Below are 16,454 nucleotides of genomic sequence, written 5' to 3'. Positions count from 1 at the left end.
TGAAGCAAGCCCACATCAGATTTACACTTGTCACTTCCACCAACATATTTGATTTGAAGCTGGATACAAAACTTAGCAGCTTACAAACTCTGCAGCGTATTGATCAATATCAATACTCAAGAAGTTAAACCAAGAACAAACCTGATATTCTGTCCCTTTTCAAGGTGATCTTACATTTTCCCACTGATAGGAAACCTTTTGTTTTATGATTTTTTTTAAACTGCAACAAACAAAGGTGACCAGCTAGGGTCTATGTCTTTCAGTTAACATTATCAGTCCCTTATTTTCCTGGTCCTTTTGCCTATTTATTTTTCTTTCCCACTGCAAGAAGTCCCAGAGAGTGCTACATGCAATCATGAAAGGATAAATATAAACGAGGTCTAAGAGGGCCAAACTTTTTTTCCCTTTCATTCCTTATGCTTGAAGCTTCAGCCATTCTTACTTTAAAAAAATAAAATAAAATAATAAAAAAACCCTAGGAAACAAGGTGACCATGTCCTGGGCAAGGCTGTACAAGGACCATATCCAGCAGGCACTTCATCAAGAATTGTCTTTGAAAAAAAATTATTTTATTATCGAAACAATACAGGGGAGGAAAACAAACAAATTATACACCCTCAGAAAAAGGCATGACCAGTTGTATGCTACAGGTTTGCATTTCCTACACACCCCAAGAATCTTTCCTGTCAATTCAGCCTGGAAGAAATCCTGAAAACTAACGCACTCTTATAGCATCTTGTGGACGTAATAGGACAATGCTGCACTTGTACATTACGGAGGGAAAACATGCTTGCTGCTCTAACTGCATGAATTGTCCTTATTCACTAGGACGGTATAAGCAGAGTTAACGGAAGCATTGCAAAGAATTGCAGCCTGTGCTAGCAGAGCGTTACTCCACAACCACAACCCTCCAGCCGCATTCCCAGACTGCATCCCAGCCTGTCCCATTTCCCAGGCAGTAAGCAAGGAGCTGCAGCCTCCCTCAGCCTCTTCCCAGGGACAGGTCAGCACCTCCCTTCACCCAGCTCCCAGAGAAGGGACGAGGAGGAGCAGAGCACGTCCTAAACAAACAACCAGCCAGTGCTTCAGGCAATGCAGCTGAGCAACCCACAGGCCTTTATACTTGTTCCTGAGGTGCCAGAAACTAATACATTACTTTCTGGGGAGGTTCGATCAGACAAGTTTGCTGCGAGGCACGGTTGCTGAAATAACAGATTTTAACCAGCAGTGGCAAATACTCATGTAAAACAGCTTCAGATTCATATTCTGAACACACTGTAGGCCAATAAAATTATTTACAGAAAGTATGTGGTGAATAATTTGGAACAACAAATAAATTTGAAAAAAAATGCGGACCATTTGCAGACTATCTGCAAACACAGAGAGGTAACATCTGTTGGTAAAGAGCTGCACCATGAATTATTCACCCAGCCCTACTAAACACTATTATCTTCAGTTTGCAGATGATCAAAGAGTCACAGAGAGCCAAATACTGACCTAAGTTACACCAGCCTGTAAATTGTCACTGCAGGAAAAGTCCTAACTTATGCCAGTGAAAATGAGAGCAAGGGGCCAGAGAGGTCAATGCTTCTATCCCCTTTGCTTGACTCTCCCTAAAAAATCTCTCCCCATGCTGGGGAATCAGGCATCGGTGCCTTCAGAGCCTGGCACTACCTCCAGGAGCAGCCCCAGCTGATGGTCAGTGGCTGAGCAATACCTGGGGAGTGTGTGCGATTACCCTGCCTGGTACCCAGCTGCCTCCTGACCAAACCAGGAGCCAAGAGGAAAAGGAAAACCCAGCCCCGGCAAGGCTGCCTGGCTGTCCTCACAGCTTTCCATGGTCACTGCCACCGACCTTGCAGCTTATTGATGGGCGTCTGGGGATTCAGAGATGCTTCTTGCTTGCCAGAGTCCGAATTTCACACAGCTTGGCAGAAAGCAAAGAATGTCCATTTTTGGATGAACGTTTCCTTCGTAACCATGACAAAGGGGCTGCAGGATCTGACACAAGCAATGTTTATGCCACAGAGATACAGAAGATGTCAGGGCTTCCAAACAGCCATGCTGCAGCATTATATCAAAACATTTTGTCAGCTGATCACAACTGCTGCAATATGTTTACTGCTTTACTAACACATTATTTTGAGATAAATGCGTGCCTGAGGTATTTTGTAAGATTTTACAGAACATCAAGTAGTAAGCACACTAAAAACGACGTGGAAACTGGTCTAAACATTTATGGCTGTATAATACAAAGATCATGCTTAGATTATAAAATACAGTTAGAGTTTTCAAGGGTAAAACTCTGGATGCTTGTAGCTCCCCCTACAGTTTAGGTCAGAAGTACCCCTCATCTCAATATTCAGCATGAAATCTCTCTGAATTAATTAGGCATCACCCTGCTCAGTGCAAAACCTAAAGGAGTTGCTGGAGGAGAGCCTGCCTGCTGGCTGGCCACTCACTGTCACCTTGCTGATGCAACGTGGGGCCACGGAACACATCTGGAACAAGGGACAAATGTTCACAGGTTTCCCCTGCTCCTGTCCCTCAGACAAGTCCATCTGCCTCAGCTCTTGCCAGACAGAAGACCTGTCTCAGTGGTGGTCCCCCCTGCAAATGTCCTGTCCTCTGAATCTGGATCCTGTGAATAACTCAGAAAGCTCTGTTTAAAAAATAAATTAATTAATTAATTAAAAAGGGGGGAACAATTTATATAAAAATAAAATGAATCACATTCTGTGCAAACATGGTCATTCTCCTTTCCAGCCAGCCAAGCACAGAAAGTTTGACATTGTCCAAAATGCTTTGATGAGACCAGTAATGGAAGCAATTCCTTTGGGCCCAAGCAAGGAAGCCATTAACCGAGGGGGAGCACTTGCACACATACTAGGACTATGTGCTGTAAGAGTATAGCAAATACAAGAAGGGCATGAGGACTCAGCTATAGATGAACAGTGCTGAACTGATAATTTCATATTTGCTTCACCATTTACAGCTATTTAGTTTCTTGTTTATATATCTATTTGGTTTTGTACTTCCTAAAATACACAGAAACAGCTAAAACTGTGAAGAAGTAAGCAAACAAGCTCTCCATGGGAGCAGAAGAATACATAAATACTCTCTCTCAACGTGAGTTAATTTTACCATTATTTAAATTTCTCCTTCACAAGAGCAACTCTAATAAAAAATGGTTTGAAAAACAAACAAACAAACAAATAACTACCTTATCCCACCTATAGAGGTGTCATTGCTATTGCGACTCACCCTGCCCCAGCCTTCATTCAGCTCACCCTCCATTACTTACAGTGGAAACACTCACAATGAAGTCAATCTGTATTCAAAGAACTGACAGATTCCTAGAAGTTTAAGGATGACATGGTCCTCCTGCTCCCTCTCACTTGCCATGGGTGAGAGATGAGGTGCTGGTGGCCTTTCAGAGGGTGCTGACAGAAGGTCAGGATACATCCATGCAAATCCATCCATGCAAAATGTGCCTAGCAGCATTTTGCTCTCCCCCAGAGGCCAACAGGCGTGCAACTTGTCCTCTGCCCGTGCATTGAACTCCTACACACAACCATCAAGGTAGCTACCAGAGAAGTGCCTGCTGCAGCTACGGCAAGAAAACTACTAGTGCAGACAGAGGCAAGTTCCTTCCTCCTCCCAGTCAAGAGGTGACCCCAAAACCTTACTACAGAAGAGAGCAGTTTCTGAGAAAATCTGGTGAAAAATAACCTTTAAAACAAATACATACGTCATGTCTACAAGCTTCAATACCAAAGTGCTTCAGCTGAGCTGGATAAAGCTCATCATGTTTTAGTGGACATTTCAAGTTTGATTTTCATTCTGAATTACACTGGAAACAGGCTATAACGGTGCAGATAATGGTGGTTTTTAAAGTATTCATGAATGGAATATCTGAAAAATCAGAGTTGTAATATTTTAGTTTATAATTTTATTATATTATGCATTTGATCTTTTCTTTCCTTTTTAGCTTTTATGGTGTTTCAAGACTTGCAGTTAGGCAAAGGTACTTATGGTCCTGAAATAATATAAAAATAATATAAGGGATACAAGCCACCTGCAATACTGTGGTAACTCATTTAAGGTGAACAAGATGATTCATTTCATCTTTATTAGTTTCCTCTTCAGAAAAAAAAAAAAAAAAAAAAAAAATCTTTAGACTATGGGTCAATAGAATGAAATGGTTTCTTCATTATTTTTTTTTTTTTGTCAATTTCTCTGGATAACTGCTAAGAGGTACTGACTGAAGGATTATATTTTCTGGGTTGATGTGCCTTCTATGTGTGTCCCATGAAACAAGATAAATTTGCAATTGAAATGCTGGCTGTCACTACAAACATCGTGAAATAAGGAAACAGGAATAAAAACCTTATGCAAGACAGTTCCAACTAATTCTCCAATGAAGTTTTCAGAACAAATCTTCTCCAGAAAGAGAAATTCTTTTTGTTTCAAGCTTTACTTAATTAATTTCATTAATTCATCAAAAAATGATTTTTATTGAAATGGTACTTAATCATGAAAAGTTGATTTTGAGAAAAAACTTCTATCCACTCCTAGTGTTGAAACAAAGTGTATTGTGGCCCATAATACACTCTCCCACTGAAATGATGATAGGGTCTTTTTTCCTTTCTCTGCTTTTTACAGACTGAACTTGGTTACGTAAACACCACAGCAGCACGAAGACAGTGTGACAGACCAAAAAAGGTCAGGAAATCCTAAATGAAAAAAATGTGCCATCTTTTCATCTCTTTGTAGAATTTTCCAGCTCCCACTGCTGGGTACATAAGAAAGCAAGAATCTCCCAACCGCAATAATTACAAAAGATGATGACTGAAATAAGGGAATCTCAGATGGTCCCTCTTGATCCTGCTCATGGTGCACTGAGCAGCAGCACCAACATGGAAAGCATCAGAAAATGCAGTAATCTTGATGGTCACTGCTCTGCATGAGTCGCCTACTGGAGAGCAATGCAAGAGGGGATGGATGTTGCACATGGGGCAGAAAGTTGGTTCCTTTCCCAGTCACAGTCCTGGCAGAGCCCAGATCAGAGCACAGCGTGTATCCTCACACCACTGCTAACCCATGGGATCCTGACATGAGGAGACCCACTGGATCACCTACACGTCGTCACCATAAGCAACAGTGCACACATCGCAGATATTATGGCACTACAGGGGCAGCACGGTTGTTCAGCAATCCAGATCGCACTGCACAAACCTTTGGAGTGATGAGCCCCATCTTGCTCAGTTCTTTAAAATACTGTAATAAACCCAGCAGAAAACCTCAACATCAACATAATGACAGTTTTGGACCCACACGATGCTTTTCTGCTGCAGTATATATTGTCTGTTATCCGTCCCAGGTACACTTGAGGTGATGCTCTTGGGAGTTTTTATAACCCAAGGAAAAGGAAGAAAAGAGGCAAAGCTCCCAACAAGTTACAGTACAACACAGGGAATCCTATTAAAAACAAGAAGGCACAACGTCAGTGGTGACTTCATCATGGCTTTTCCTGGTTTGCCTTCGCCATGGAGACTGCAGGAAAGAAGGCCAGAGAAGAGAAGCCCCACTGCCTCCCTGAGCTCCTCCAGCCAGGCTCTGCTGCCAGCAGCTCTGCATGGTGCACAGTGACCCAGCCTTCCAGCTGTGAGAAGAATCAGAAACTGATTTTTTAAAGAATTTCTGAAGAGCTAGATTTAAGAAAAAAATAGTCTACCCATGGTTAGTTATGCACTGGCACAGCTTTGTGGGGAATTCCTGGTGCCGAAGGCTAAAAGCAGGGTAAAGCATTATCTCCAGATAAAGGTCTGGTTTGTACCTATCCTGCCTTTGTGAGGAGGGACAGACAGGGCAATCTCCACATAACTCTTACAACCTTTTGTCTCTGATAATTACTGATGAGAAGGCTAAAATAATTACATGAATTATAACCACATATAAGATACTAATTGAAATACTTCTCCGAATGGAAGTGTTTCCTACTTCCAGTACAGACATGGTATAGACACATTTTAAAAGCCCCACCAAGACACTCAGGATGCATAACATCAGGTGTACTTCTGGAAGCCTGAGCCAAAATCTAACACTTACATCCTAAATCCAGGCTTGCACTTCATCTGTCAAAGCCCCAGCTCTGGAGCAGGCTGCCACAATTCTTGATGTCTCTGCTGCACCAGCCTGGCAGACACCTTGCTGCACCCTCACCTTCTGTGCTGCCTTGGGTGTTATCTGATGGAACTCAACCCACTTCCACGGAAGAAAAAATGCTATTCTCTGTTCTCTTGTGGGATATGTAACTGAGATGTTAGGAGCACAACTGTGAGATGTGCTCCAGAAGCAGAACAGGGCAAGTGACAGGACACCAGGACGTGGGAGGAGACAGCAGGTGGGATAGGGACCCTTTCTAAACAGATGTTCTGGTTGAAGTGCCCACCTCCCTCTTTAAGTAACAGGCACTGGGAACCTCTCCACAGGTGCCCACTACTGATTAAATACACGGAAGATTTGGGAGCTTGCTTTAGCAAAACTGTTTCATTGACTGTAAAGATTAAAAATGGATTATGTGCCTAAATTGAGCAGGTCACTCCTTCTGCTATTATTCTTTCCTTTTATATTTTATCACAAGAAGCTTATATTAAATTTTACAATGGTTTAGTATTTATCCACACTGATAATATTCAGTCTAGTCTAATATTCTAAACATGAAGAAGTTTTCTTCATGTTTATGGCAAGCATGTTTGCCATAAGCCACACTGAGACATATGGCCCTCCAAACTATATCAAAAGCAGAAACCAGAGAACATGAGCACAGCTGATCACTCAGTGCTTAAAGCTCATAAACAACTCTTAGGCATTGCTGATAAAAATAATCCATACTAAGTAGACTTTTACTATTCTGAAATAAAATGATAAAATAAGGATGAAAATCAGACTGTTACTTTTTTTCTTAGTCCTTATGGGTAAATGTATAGGGTAACTACATATCAAAGGCTATATTAATTATCAAATTAATATATCAAAGGCTACATATCAAAGGCTATATTAATTAAAAAAAAAAATAGCTTCGTATATATACATATATATGTACATATAAAGGCCTATTAAACTATGAGAATGCCAAATAAATAACTTGAAATTTTATTTTCCCATCAATAAATAACACTTAAAGCTGTATTTTTTCAGGAGTTTACTATCCAAAGCTTATTATCTTCAATGGGAACCACAGCAAAATTGTTCATGCTACTTGAAAAATACTCTCCTTGATGTCTCTTAATCTCTTTGCTTTACCTAAGAAAAAATTCTCTCTCAATGTTCCTTAGATACAAAATGCAAAAGTGAACTCTCGAAGGAGTAGTTCACTTTGTACAAGAAACAAAATTCAAGGGGGGCTTCTGGAAAAATTGAAATTTCTCAGAGAGAAAAACCTCACAAACACAAGTGTATTATGTACACACACACAGCGGCACTCATACATAAAGATTAAGGTACAAAGAGGTCAAAGCTGGCCATACGACAAGCAAAAAATGTGTGGGCTGAGGACAGGGCACATCAACCACGGCTACCCAGCCAGTCAGCCCCCGGCACATACTGGTGTTTGTGGCTGTTCCTCTCCAGATGCAGGACTTTGCATGTCCCTTTGTTGAACTCAGTGAGGTTCCTGTCAGACCATTTCTCCATCCAGCTGAGGTCTCTTTGAATGGCAGACTCCACCCTTTGATGTATCACCCAGCTCCTCACAGTTATGTATCTTCAGCAATTTGTGGAGGTTACACTGTCCCACCACCTAGGTCATTCATGAGGATATTTAACAGTTGATGTTGCCAGTAAAAACTGAGGTGAAGAAGGCAATATGCACCTCAGCCTTTTGCATGATTTTTGTCACCAATTCTCTTTCCATCTGCATTTTCCCTACACTTCATTCTGCTGCTGAGACAACTGCAGAAAGTCTTCCTGTTGCCCTTCATGTCCCTTACCAGGTTGAACTTTGGCTTTCCTAACCCCAATACTGCATGCTCAGACACAGTCTGTATTCCTCCTGGGTCACCTTACCCTGCTTCCACATCTTGTATGTTTTCTTTTTATGCAAGTTTCCACTACAATGATGTCCTGTCTGCACTTCCTTACTGGTGTACATACACTTGGGATGGGACCCATTCCCAAGTTGCTGGTTTCAGGGTCCCACATCTGCTTTTCTTGTCAACCCAACCCTTTGCTTCCTCGCCTGACTGTGGGGTCGCATCTTCTCTCCTTTGTCATTCCTAGTTTGAAGCCCTACTCATGGGTACATCCAACCTGATGGCAAAGACGCTTTTGCACCACTTAGGTGGAGCCAGCCCTCTACCCTGGAAGAGGGTCTCATAGATATAAAAGCAAACTCAGACAAGGACTAGAAATTTCTGAGTTTCTACAAGAATAGAGTTATGTAACAACATACTAACTTATGGCACTAAACCTACACCATAACTTCTGTGCATTGACAGAAAGTCATAGTTAGATAGCACTGTATAATGATCCTAACATGACTGGAGAAGCCAGCACAAATGCAACTGTGGTTTTATTAATGTCTACAGGAAGACAGGTCAGGGAACAAATGTGGCATCTTCTCAAGGAGCAGGAAATTATTCTCCACATCAGTTCCTCCATAAGGATTAGGACAATTCCACTATCTTCTGCAGACAGCGAGTCTCTCCATAAACTATTTCTAACAGGAATATATATATATATATATATATATATATATATATATGTATAAGTAAAATAAAATTATTTGAAAATAATATGTAACAGAAATAGAAGGGTTTTGTTTGTTTGTTTGTTTGTTTTTTAAACCTGAATCCCTGCACTAAAGTAGCATAGGACATGGCCATATATCAGAAGAACCAGAATCAAGAACTGGTATGTGGAAGCAGAGAGAGTGACAGTGAGAGAAAAAACCTTTGCTGCAAGACAATGAGACATGGAAATACATCCCAGTGTAAGAAGAGACTGGCTACAAAAGCAAACAGCAAATGACCCATGCACAGCCACAATACCAACAGAGCTAATACCTAATACTCCCAGCTCCTCTCAAAGTGTTCCCTGTTCTGGTGGTTTCCACAGCTTTTATACTCAAGTCCTTGGCCCTAAACCTCACCAGAGCAGCTGCCTCACCACACAAGCTGTGTCCTTCTCTTGGCATTATCTGGTTCAAATGCATCTTTCTTTACCCATTTCTGATCATTTTAAGCATTGCCCAGTCCTTTGTGACTTTCTTCCCCTAATATATTGCAGATTTCTTTTTTCACTGTTCTTATATGTCTTACTACTCCACAGATGTAGATGGCTCAGACATTCTCATCTCAAGCTACCAAGCCAAGTCCATTAACCTACACGTATATATGAACAGAGTTGCAGTTCTTGACCATACACCTCCCCATACCATGGTGCTGCTAGCATGACTGTGCAGTTGAGATGAAAACAGCAGCAACCTGCATGAAATGGGATCATGTAGGAACAGGAATGTCAGGAAACAAGAACATGAACTAAAAATGCCAGCAGGATGCTGGTCTCCATGTACATGACTGGAGAACCAGCTGCAAAACCATCACCTCTTGAAACAGCTATCTTTGTAAAAAGCCTGCTTATTTTTAGAAAGATGTTGCCTTCTGTGAGTATCTAGAAAGCAGGATATGAAACAGAACTAATGTTTCTGTTCCAAGTAACAAGTTCTGGCTTCTGGTAACTCTAATTATATCACAAAAGTTTGGATCCTAGACACTAATTTTCAATCATTTGCAGTGTATGGGCTTTGTTCGATTTTTTTTCCTAAAATGATCTTTTGGCTGAAATTTGTCATGTAAGCAGGAATAATCTGAGTGAAATTCTCTATAATCTTTGCCCTTAGGGTTTTTTTTTATTTATTTTCAGAAGACCAGCAACACAAAGCTGGTCTCAGTTTATAACTTTATAATGTGCAATAATGCCTCCGACACATCAGAAAAATTGGAATAATTTCTGTATTTGAAAGGTGCATGCTCAACATTCACAACATGCTCATTTCCCCTCATTTTAGAAAGGCAATTCAAATTGCAAGTTCAAAACATACACAGATGTTGATATTTGACTGCACCATAATTTTCACAGGTGTCAGAAAATTTAAGTGACTTTAAAAATCATGAGAGGTGTGCAGGATAATTTGCCTTGGGATTCTTCCAGCCTTGGAGATCTTTCTCTGTGAGTTACACCAGCTTCACTATCCTCTGAGTACACTGAGAACTCATTGTTCCCTTTTCAAGGCTATTGCTTTTAACACAACTGTTGTCTGCACTGTTTCAAAACACAACAAGGTATATTAGAAGATAATCTATCAACACTTGGCATATGAATCACAAAAAGCCAGAATGTGATAGCACCTTGTCATGGTTCATCTCTTCCAGGTCTAAAAATTATCCAGGATAACTTTTGGCAATGCCTGAGTGAAAGATCTTTTTTAAGAAAACAAAGCCAGTGTCTTCTGATTGTCCAATTACATGTCCAGCAAGTCACTAACAGAAGAAATGGTTTTCCCCACAGCCTGCTAGTGGTCCTCTTCCTGTTGGATAAAATGTTCCCTGGGTCAATATTGTGTGGATCTCTTTCACTTCAAGGCCAAAATCCTTAAGAGCATTCCCCATGTGCAGTCCTTACTCCTGAGTGTAATTACACAGTGCTCTGTAGAAGAACTGCTGTGAACCTAGTGTATTTCACACTACACACTTCTCACCTGGAGGGTTTTATGGATCACCACACACCGTATCATTAGCTACCTTTGGGTTAGCTAACTGCTTCAATGGAGCTTTCCCCCTAAGCCTCCAATTTTCAGTGGCTTATGCCATCCTGAAGCAGTTTCTTTCAAAGATGAGCTCTGCTGTGATTGTTCTCAGCTGAGAGACCCTGAAAAGTCTGAAGAAAAAAAAGAAAAAAAAAAAAGAACATTCACATTTTCTGTGTCTTGGTTGTTCACATTTAGGAGGTATAGGGATTTTGTTTTATATGAAAGAATTAGTTTGGTTTTCATGTGTAAGTATCTTTACTAAAAATAAAGCGGAAATCAATTCTCGCCTGTTCTTAGCCAAAAGTATTTCCTTCCAGTTGGAATTAATTGTGAAGAACAGGTTTTAGGTATTGTTTGCTTTTTATTTATTTATTTATTTGTTTGTTTGTTATTTCCAGAAAGAACATTTGTTTGCACAGGAAAAAAAAAAAATAGGAAATTTGAATCAGGATCACATAGTTAACATAGTCTCCTGCATGCCTGTGGTTTAGGAAGTCTTTTATTACATAATCACAGAGCATTGCTACACATTCACCAACAAACAGGGGACCAAATTGTGCACTTTTATGTATGAAATAATCAAATTATTAACCACTTCAAAGGGGTGTAAGCCCTCAGTTATAGGCTGAGCCCAATATAAGTTTGATCTAAGGAATGGGAAACTCCCAGGAATACTCTGGGCTAACTGATGAGTTTGTGGAGCACTGAAGAGACCTCATCCATTGAAATTTTCTGTGCTAAGAAAACAGGGTTTTCTCCTGCTCCTTCTGATCTCTCAGATGACCAGTACTCAGAATCCTTCACATTAAGTTTAACCTTAAAAACATTAATTTGAGCATTAGATGTGCTCACTCATAAAGAGATATACAGGCTATATAATGTGCCCTGCCTAGTCCAGTATATCTGTTATTAGTGTAATTACCATGCATCGTCCAGAGAAAAGGAGAGTTTTTTTCTGCAAGACACACTGCAAGATACGGAGACACTTACCTACACAATATTAGTAAGGTAATAATATTAATTAAGCCTATCAGCCTTGACTAAATTGAGCTGTGTTGACCAGCATATAAAAGTCTTCCTACACTTTAATGTGGCATGACTGGAAAAGGATAAAAGTACAAAACCAGCCTAACTCCACTTTTAAAACAGAAAGCCTGGCCTGAGAAGGACTGGCAAAGCCTCAAAGCAAGTCTGTAGCAGCCTCAGGACAGGATGATTTTCCAAGGCTCACTCTAGCACCTTTATCTCCCACATCACCCCTCTTCTCCTAAGGTTGGGGGAAACTCAACCTCTGGTACAGGTATAATGTCACCAATTTTTAAAATTCTGTTACCTAGTTTTACCTTTCTGAGTAGTGGTGGAAGGCTGTACTGTAGTTTTGGAGGCGGCATCACTAAAATGCTGCTTAAGAAACACACTTAGCCAAAGTTTCCTTGTACAGTGGAAGATAATGACTTCAGGATGGACAGAACTGAACACACTGTGCTGTGAATAAGATTAACTAAAATCAGAAAACATAATTCAAAATGAGTGACTAACAGTGGCATATGAAGGAACATGCTAAAGTGAAATAATTTTGCGCTTTCCCAGATAAAAGGTTATTTTCTTTCCCAGAGACCATTAAGAGAATGCTGGTAGCTCCCAAAGAAACACCTTCACAAGGTGCTGGTGGGATTGATCAAAGTTAGCAACAATTACCAGAATACAGGCCACAGAGTTATAACACCAAGCCCAAGCAAAATGAAAATGTCACACAATGTTGTGACACTACTTGTACTCTTACATGACAAACAACACCAAATCCATACATAGTTACTGTTTGTTGAATTTACTGACTTTCAAGACATTGAACAGTGTATTCTGATAGCACATGTTGACCTATGCCTGGAAAAATAAAAAAATTATGTTAATCTCCCCCCATATATATTTTTCATGTTTTCTTTATTGGTTCTATGTCGCAGATATACAGTGTCTCTGTCAGCGCTGCAGCCCTAGCATCAGGAATCATCCCTTCTTCAAACTCATTCCTTTTCTTAAAGAGATTTTGGATTCAGCAGCAGGTCAGCCTTATCCTTACATGCTTTACATGTGAGATTTAATAAGATAGAGATTTACAACCCATTCTAGTATTGTTCCCCCAAATTTACTATATTTTAAAAAGTAAAATAAAAACCTTCTTTCCCAAAGACAGATACATTTTCTGTGTGTGTAGGCCTGATTTTCAGGGTAGCCTGACCTATTTTGATATCTAAATAGGGCTAGATTTTCAAAAGTGTTCCATATCCAGCAGCTCTTATTATAGCCAGATTTTCTAAAGAATTCAACTACTTCAGTGCCAAGTTCTCTGGAAAAAAAGTTGTATACTGTACTGCTGACCTGGGAGCTGAGCCCTTTTGAAAATCTGGCCCTTATATTCAGTGCTACACTCTTGTAAAGTCTTCTTCAGACATTAATAGGTCTGATTCTTCCTGCATTTACACACCAAGTCTACCAGTATGGTCATCTGGGAAACTGCTACAAGCTAGGCAATTCAAGTCCGATCTCTGTTTATATTGATTGGTCAGCGTAATAACAACAACAACAAATCCCAAAGCATGAGATATGAATATCTTATTTACTCCATGCAGACCAACTCAAGGGTTTTAATATTTTATAGGGCTTTGGAACTTTACACTCTGATACTAAAGAAGTATTAACACAGCACAGTGCAACAAGTTCATGCAATGAGCATCCATGGGAAATCACTTAAGGAGTTGGCTCTTTCCTCTATAATTCCCTAAAATTATAGAACCATTAAGATTCAATGATATATGTTTATATCAGTAGTAGTGTTACACATTGCAGGCTAGGTTTAGGCTTTTCAGCGTTCAATCAGTTGATAGAAACTTAAAACAGAAAAATCCGTGGCTTTGTGGAAGGCAAAAGGAAAAAAAAAAAAAAAAAAAAAAAAGGAAAACAAATCAAAACAATTTAAAAGCAGCAGCATGAGTGCCAGCTTCTGGGAGAACAAGATTTAGAGAATCCCAGCCTAATCTGTTCCCAACTACCCTGCTCACCACACGGTGTCTAAGGATTTGTTTTAAGCCCTTCCCAAAGTGTCTGGCATACCATTTCCTTGTCTCCAGCAAATGTATCATGTAACTGTGAATAAATGTTCAAATGAGTTTAACAGTCATCAGGATGTTTCAAATTTGAGTACAACAGCTTTTTTTCCTGAATTTAACAAGCTGCATTTATGGCAATTTTCCTATATTATTTATTTTTAACTTCACTAATACATTTTTCACTCTGCTGCTTTCTTGGAATTACAAAATTGATCTTTGTAAGCTGCGCTCTGAATGAAAAATTTGGAAAAATGGAGATGCATTAGGCTACCTTTTTTCTTTCAATGCACAAGACCTGCCAGCCAGCTCCCATTATTGGAAATTGGTTTTATTGCTTTTCTCTCAATACGACCTTTTGCTTGCACCTCAGATACAACTTCTGTGCAAGACCCACTTCCAGTGCTATTAAAAAGGCAAAGTGAAAGGGGAACAAGAAACATTTAAAAGAACTTTTTAGTATTGTTTCTCTTCTTCATCCACGACTTTTGGATGTGCAAGTAAATGACGGTTCCCTCTTGCTCTTGGCTGTCAAGCATATGACAAGCTGCAGGAACAAGACAGAGATGTGGGTTACCTTGAGCTACACCTGTTCTCGGTGCTTTGACAACGACATTACACAGCACAGACCCAGCCACGGGATTCTGGGGAGCCTGCAATTCCAATAGCCCTTGGCAGAATGCAGATGGGATTTAAATTATACACTGCTGCACAGAAGCTCTCTGGGAGACTTCCTTCTTCAAATCTTGCTACAAGTGGATTTTAAAATGTTTGCACAGGTTTTGAAAAATGCTTCCAGATAAAACTGACTGCTTATATGGAAAAAGAGAAAGAAAATGTATAATTGAATCAATAAAAACCTGAAAGAACATAAGTAAGGAAAAAAATAATATGTAGCTAACAAAAGTATGGTACACACAGCACAAGTGTATTAATTCATCTCCTCCACAGTACCTCAACTAATTTGTTTCCAAGCTTTAAACTATTATAATTTAATGCGCAGGAATACGTTTCCACCATTTTTGTCCTGGTGTGAAGCAAGTAGACCAGTACATTAAAGAAATCTCTAAAAATATTTACACTTTTCTACCCCCAACTCCACAAATCCAGTGTTTTAATGCAATCAGTTAATCGTCTCATTCACAACTACTGTCCACCTAATTTCCTCAAGTACTTAATGGTGGCTATTATGATCACCAAGGATCATGGGACTAGATCCCTAGGAGACAAGGTCAGACCAGTAAAATTAGCCATCTGTCCAGTGAGGGCTTTAAGCTCAGGCTGCATTTAAGTATTAAGTTTCCAACTGTATGGGCATATTTTTTCCCCCGAGAGCAAGAAAAAGAAAAAGAAAAAAAAAAAAAAAAGCAGCGACAGAAACGTTTTATCACAGACAGGGTCTCATCCTGCAAACGTTTTGACAGCCAAGGCAAAACGTACTTAAACTTGTTAAACTTTCCACTGGTCTGATCCCGCTGAAGGCAGCGACACAAACCAGCGCTGAGCCCCAGTTTAGTCCCTGGCGCTGCGCACCGCGACTTCTGGACGTGCAGGAAGCCCAACTTTCACCATGCTCCGCGTCCCCCCTCGGTTTAACCTCCCCGTCTCACAGGCTGCAGGGGCTGTGGCGGCTGCCCAGGGTCTAGGCTTTTAACTTTTCTTCGCCGAGGACCGCGCACCGCCCGGCTGGGATGCCTCGGTTCGGGGTACCTGCGGGTTTAGGTGCACTTCTCGCCTCCTTGGCGCTTCCTCCCACATTTGCTGCTCCCTGCCTTGCATCCTTCGCTACCCACGCCGCAGCCTCGCTGCCCGAGACCGGAGGCTGGCACGGAGGCCAGAGGTCCTGCCCGGTGCTTCACGGACCAGGACGGACAGACGGACAAGTCCGAGAAATTTATCCCCGGCGTGCGCTCCCGCACGGCCCCGCTGGAGTCCCGGCGGGGAGGATGCTTCAGGAGGCGAGGACGCTCCGAGAGGGAAAGGGTGCTCCGAGGGGGGCGACTCTGCTTTTAAAGGGTGGCAAAACTTCCCGAAGGAAGCGAGCACCTGGGAGAACAGGCACCCCAAATCCGCCCCCCGCCCCCCCCTTCCCCCCGCCTTACCTTGCCGGCGGGGGATGCTCCTCCGCGGGGCGGCCGCGCAGCCGATGCACGAAGCCAGCAGCAGCAGCAGCAAGGAGGAGAGGCGGCGGCAGGGACAGGGACAGGGTCCCGGCACCTCCATGTGCTCCGCGATCCCCCGCCGCCCCCCGGGCCGGGGGCTGGGGGCCGGGACCGGCGTCCCCCCTGTGCTCGGCAGCCGGGCGGGGAGCGGGACTGGGGCGGGCGCGGCGGGGCTTTTACCGAGCCGGGAAGGGAAGCGGAGAAGGAGGAGGTGAAAGAGGAGGAGGAAGAGGAGGAGGAGGCGGTGGCTGGGTCCGGCGCTTTGATGGGATTACAGCCCCCCTCGGGGCGGGCGGCGGCCCCGGACCGCCCAGAGCCCCCCGCAGGGAGCCCCCGGTGCCGCCCCCCCGGCCCTGCCCTCCCGCTGAGGTTGGGGTG

General features: G+C 41.9%; 1 protein-coding gene across 1 annotated transcript in view; it reads right to left on the bottom strand.

Moving 5' to 3' along the window:
* Positions 1-16,187, bottom strand: part of EGFLAM (EGF like, fibronectin type III and laminin G domains) — an 80,502-nt gene extending 64,315 nt beyond the window's left edge. The window contains exon 1 of the mRNA XM_084305271.1: positions 16,017-16,187. Within this exon, the coding sequence (XP_084161397.1) occupies positions 16,017-16,137 (121 nt within the window). The 5' untranslated portion in view covers positions 16,138-16,187. The remainder of the gene's footprint in view (positions 1-16,016) is intronic.
* Between the last annotated feature and the right edge of the window lie 267 nt (positions 16,188-16,454).

This window comes from Netta rufina, assembly GCF_964035555.1.
Source record: "Netta rufina genome assembly, chromosome: Z".
In the NCBI taxonomy this organism is placed as follows: Eukaryota; Metazoa; Chordata; class Aves; order Anseriformes; family Anatidae; genus Netta; species Netta rufina.
This window is presented reverse-complemented; position numbering and strand designations above follow the sequence as displayed.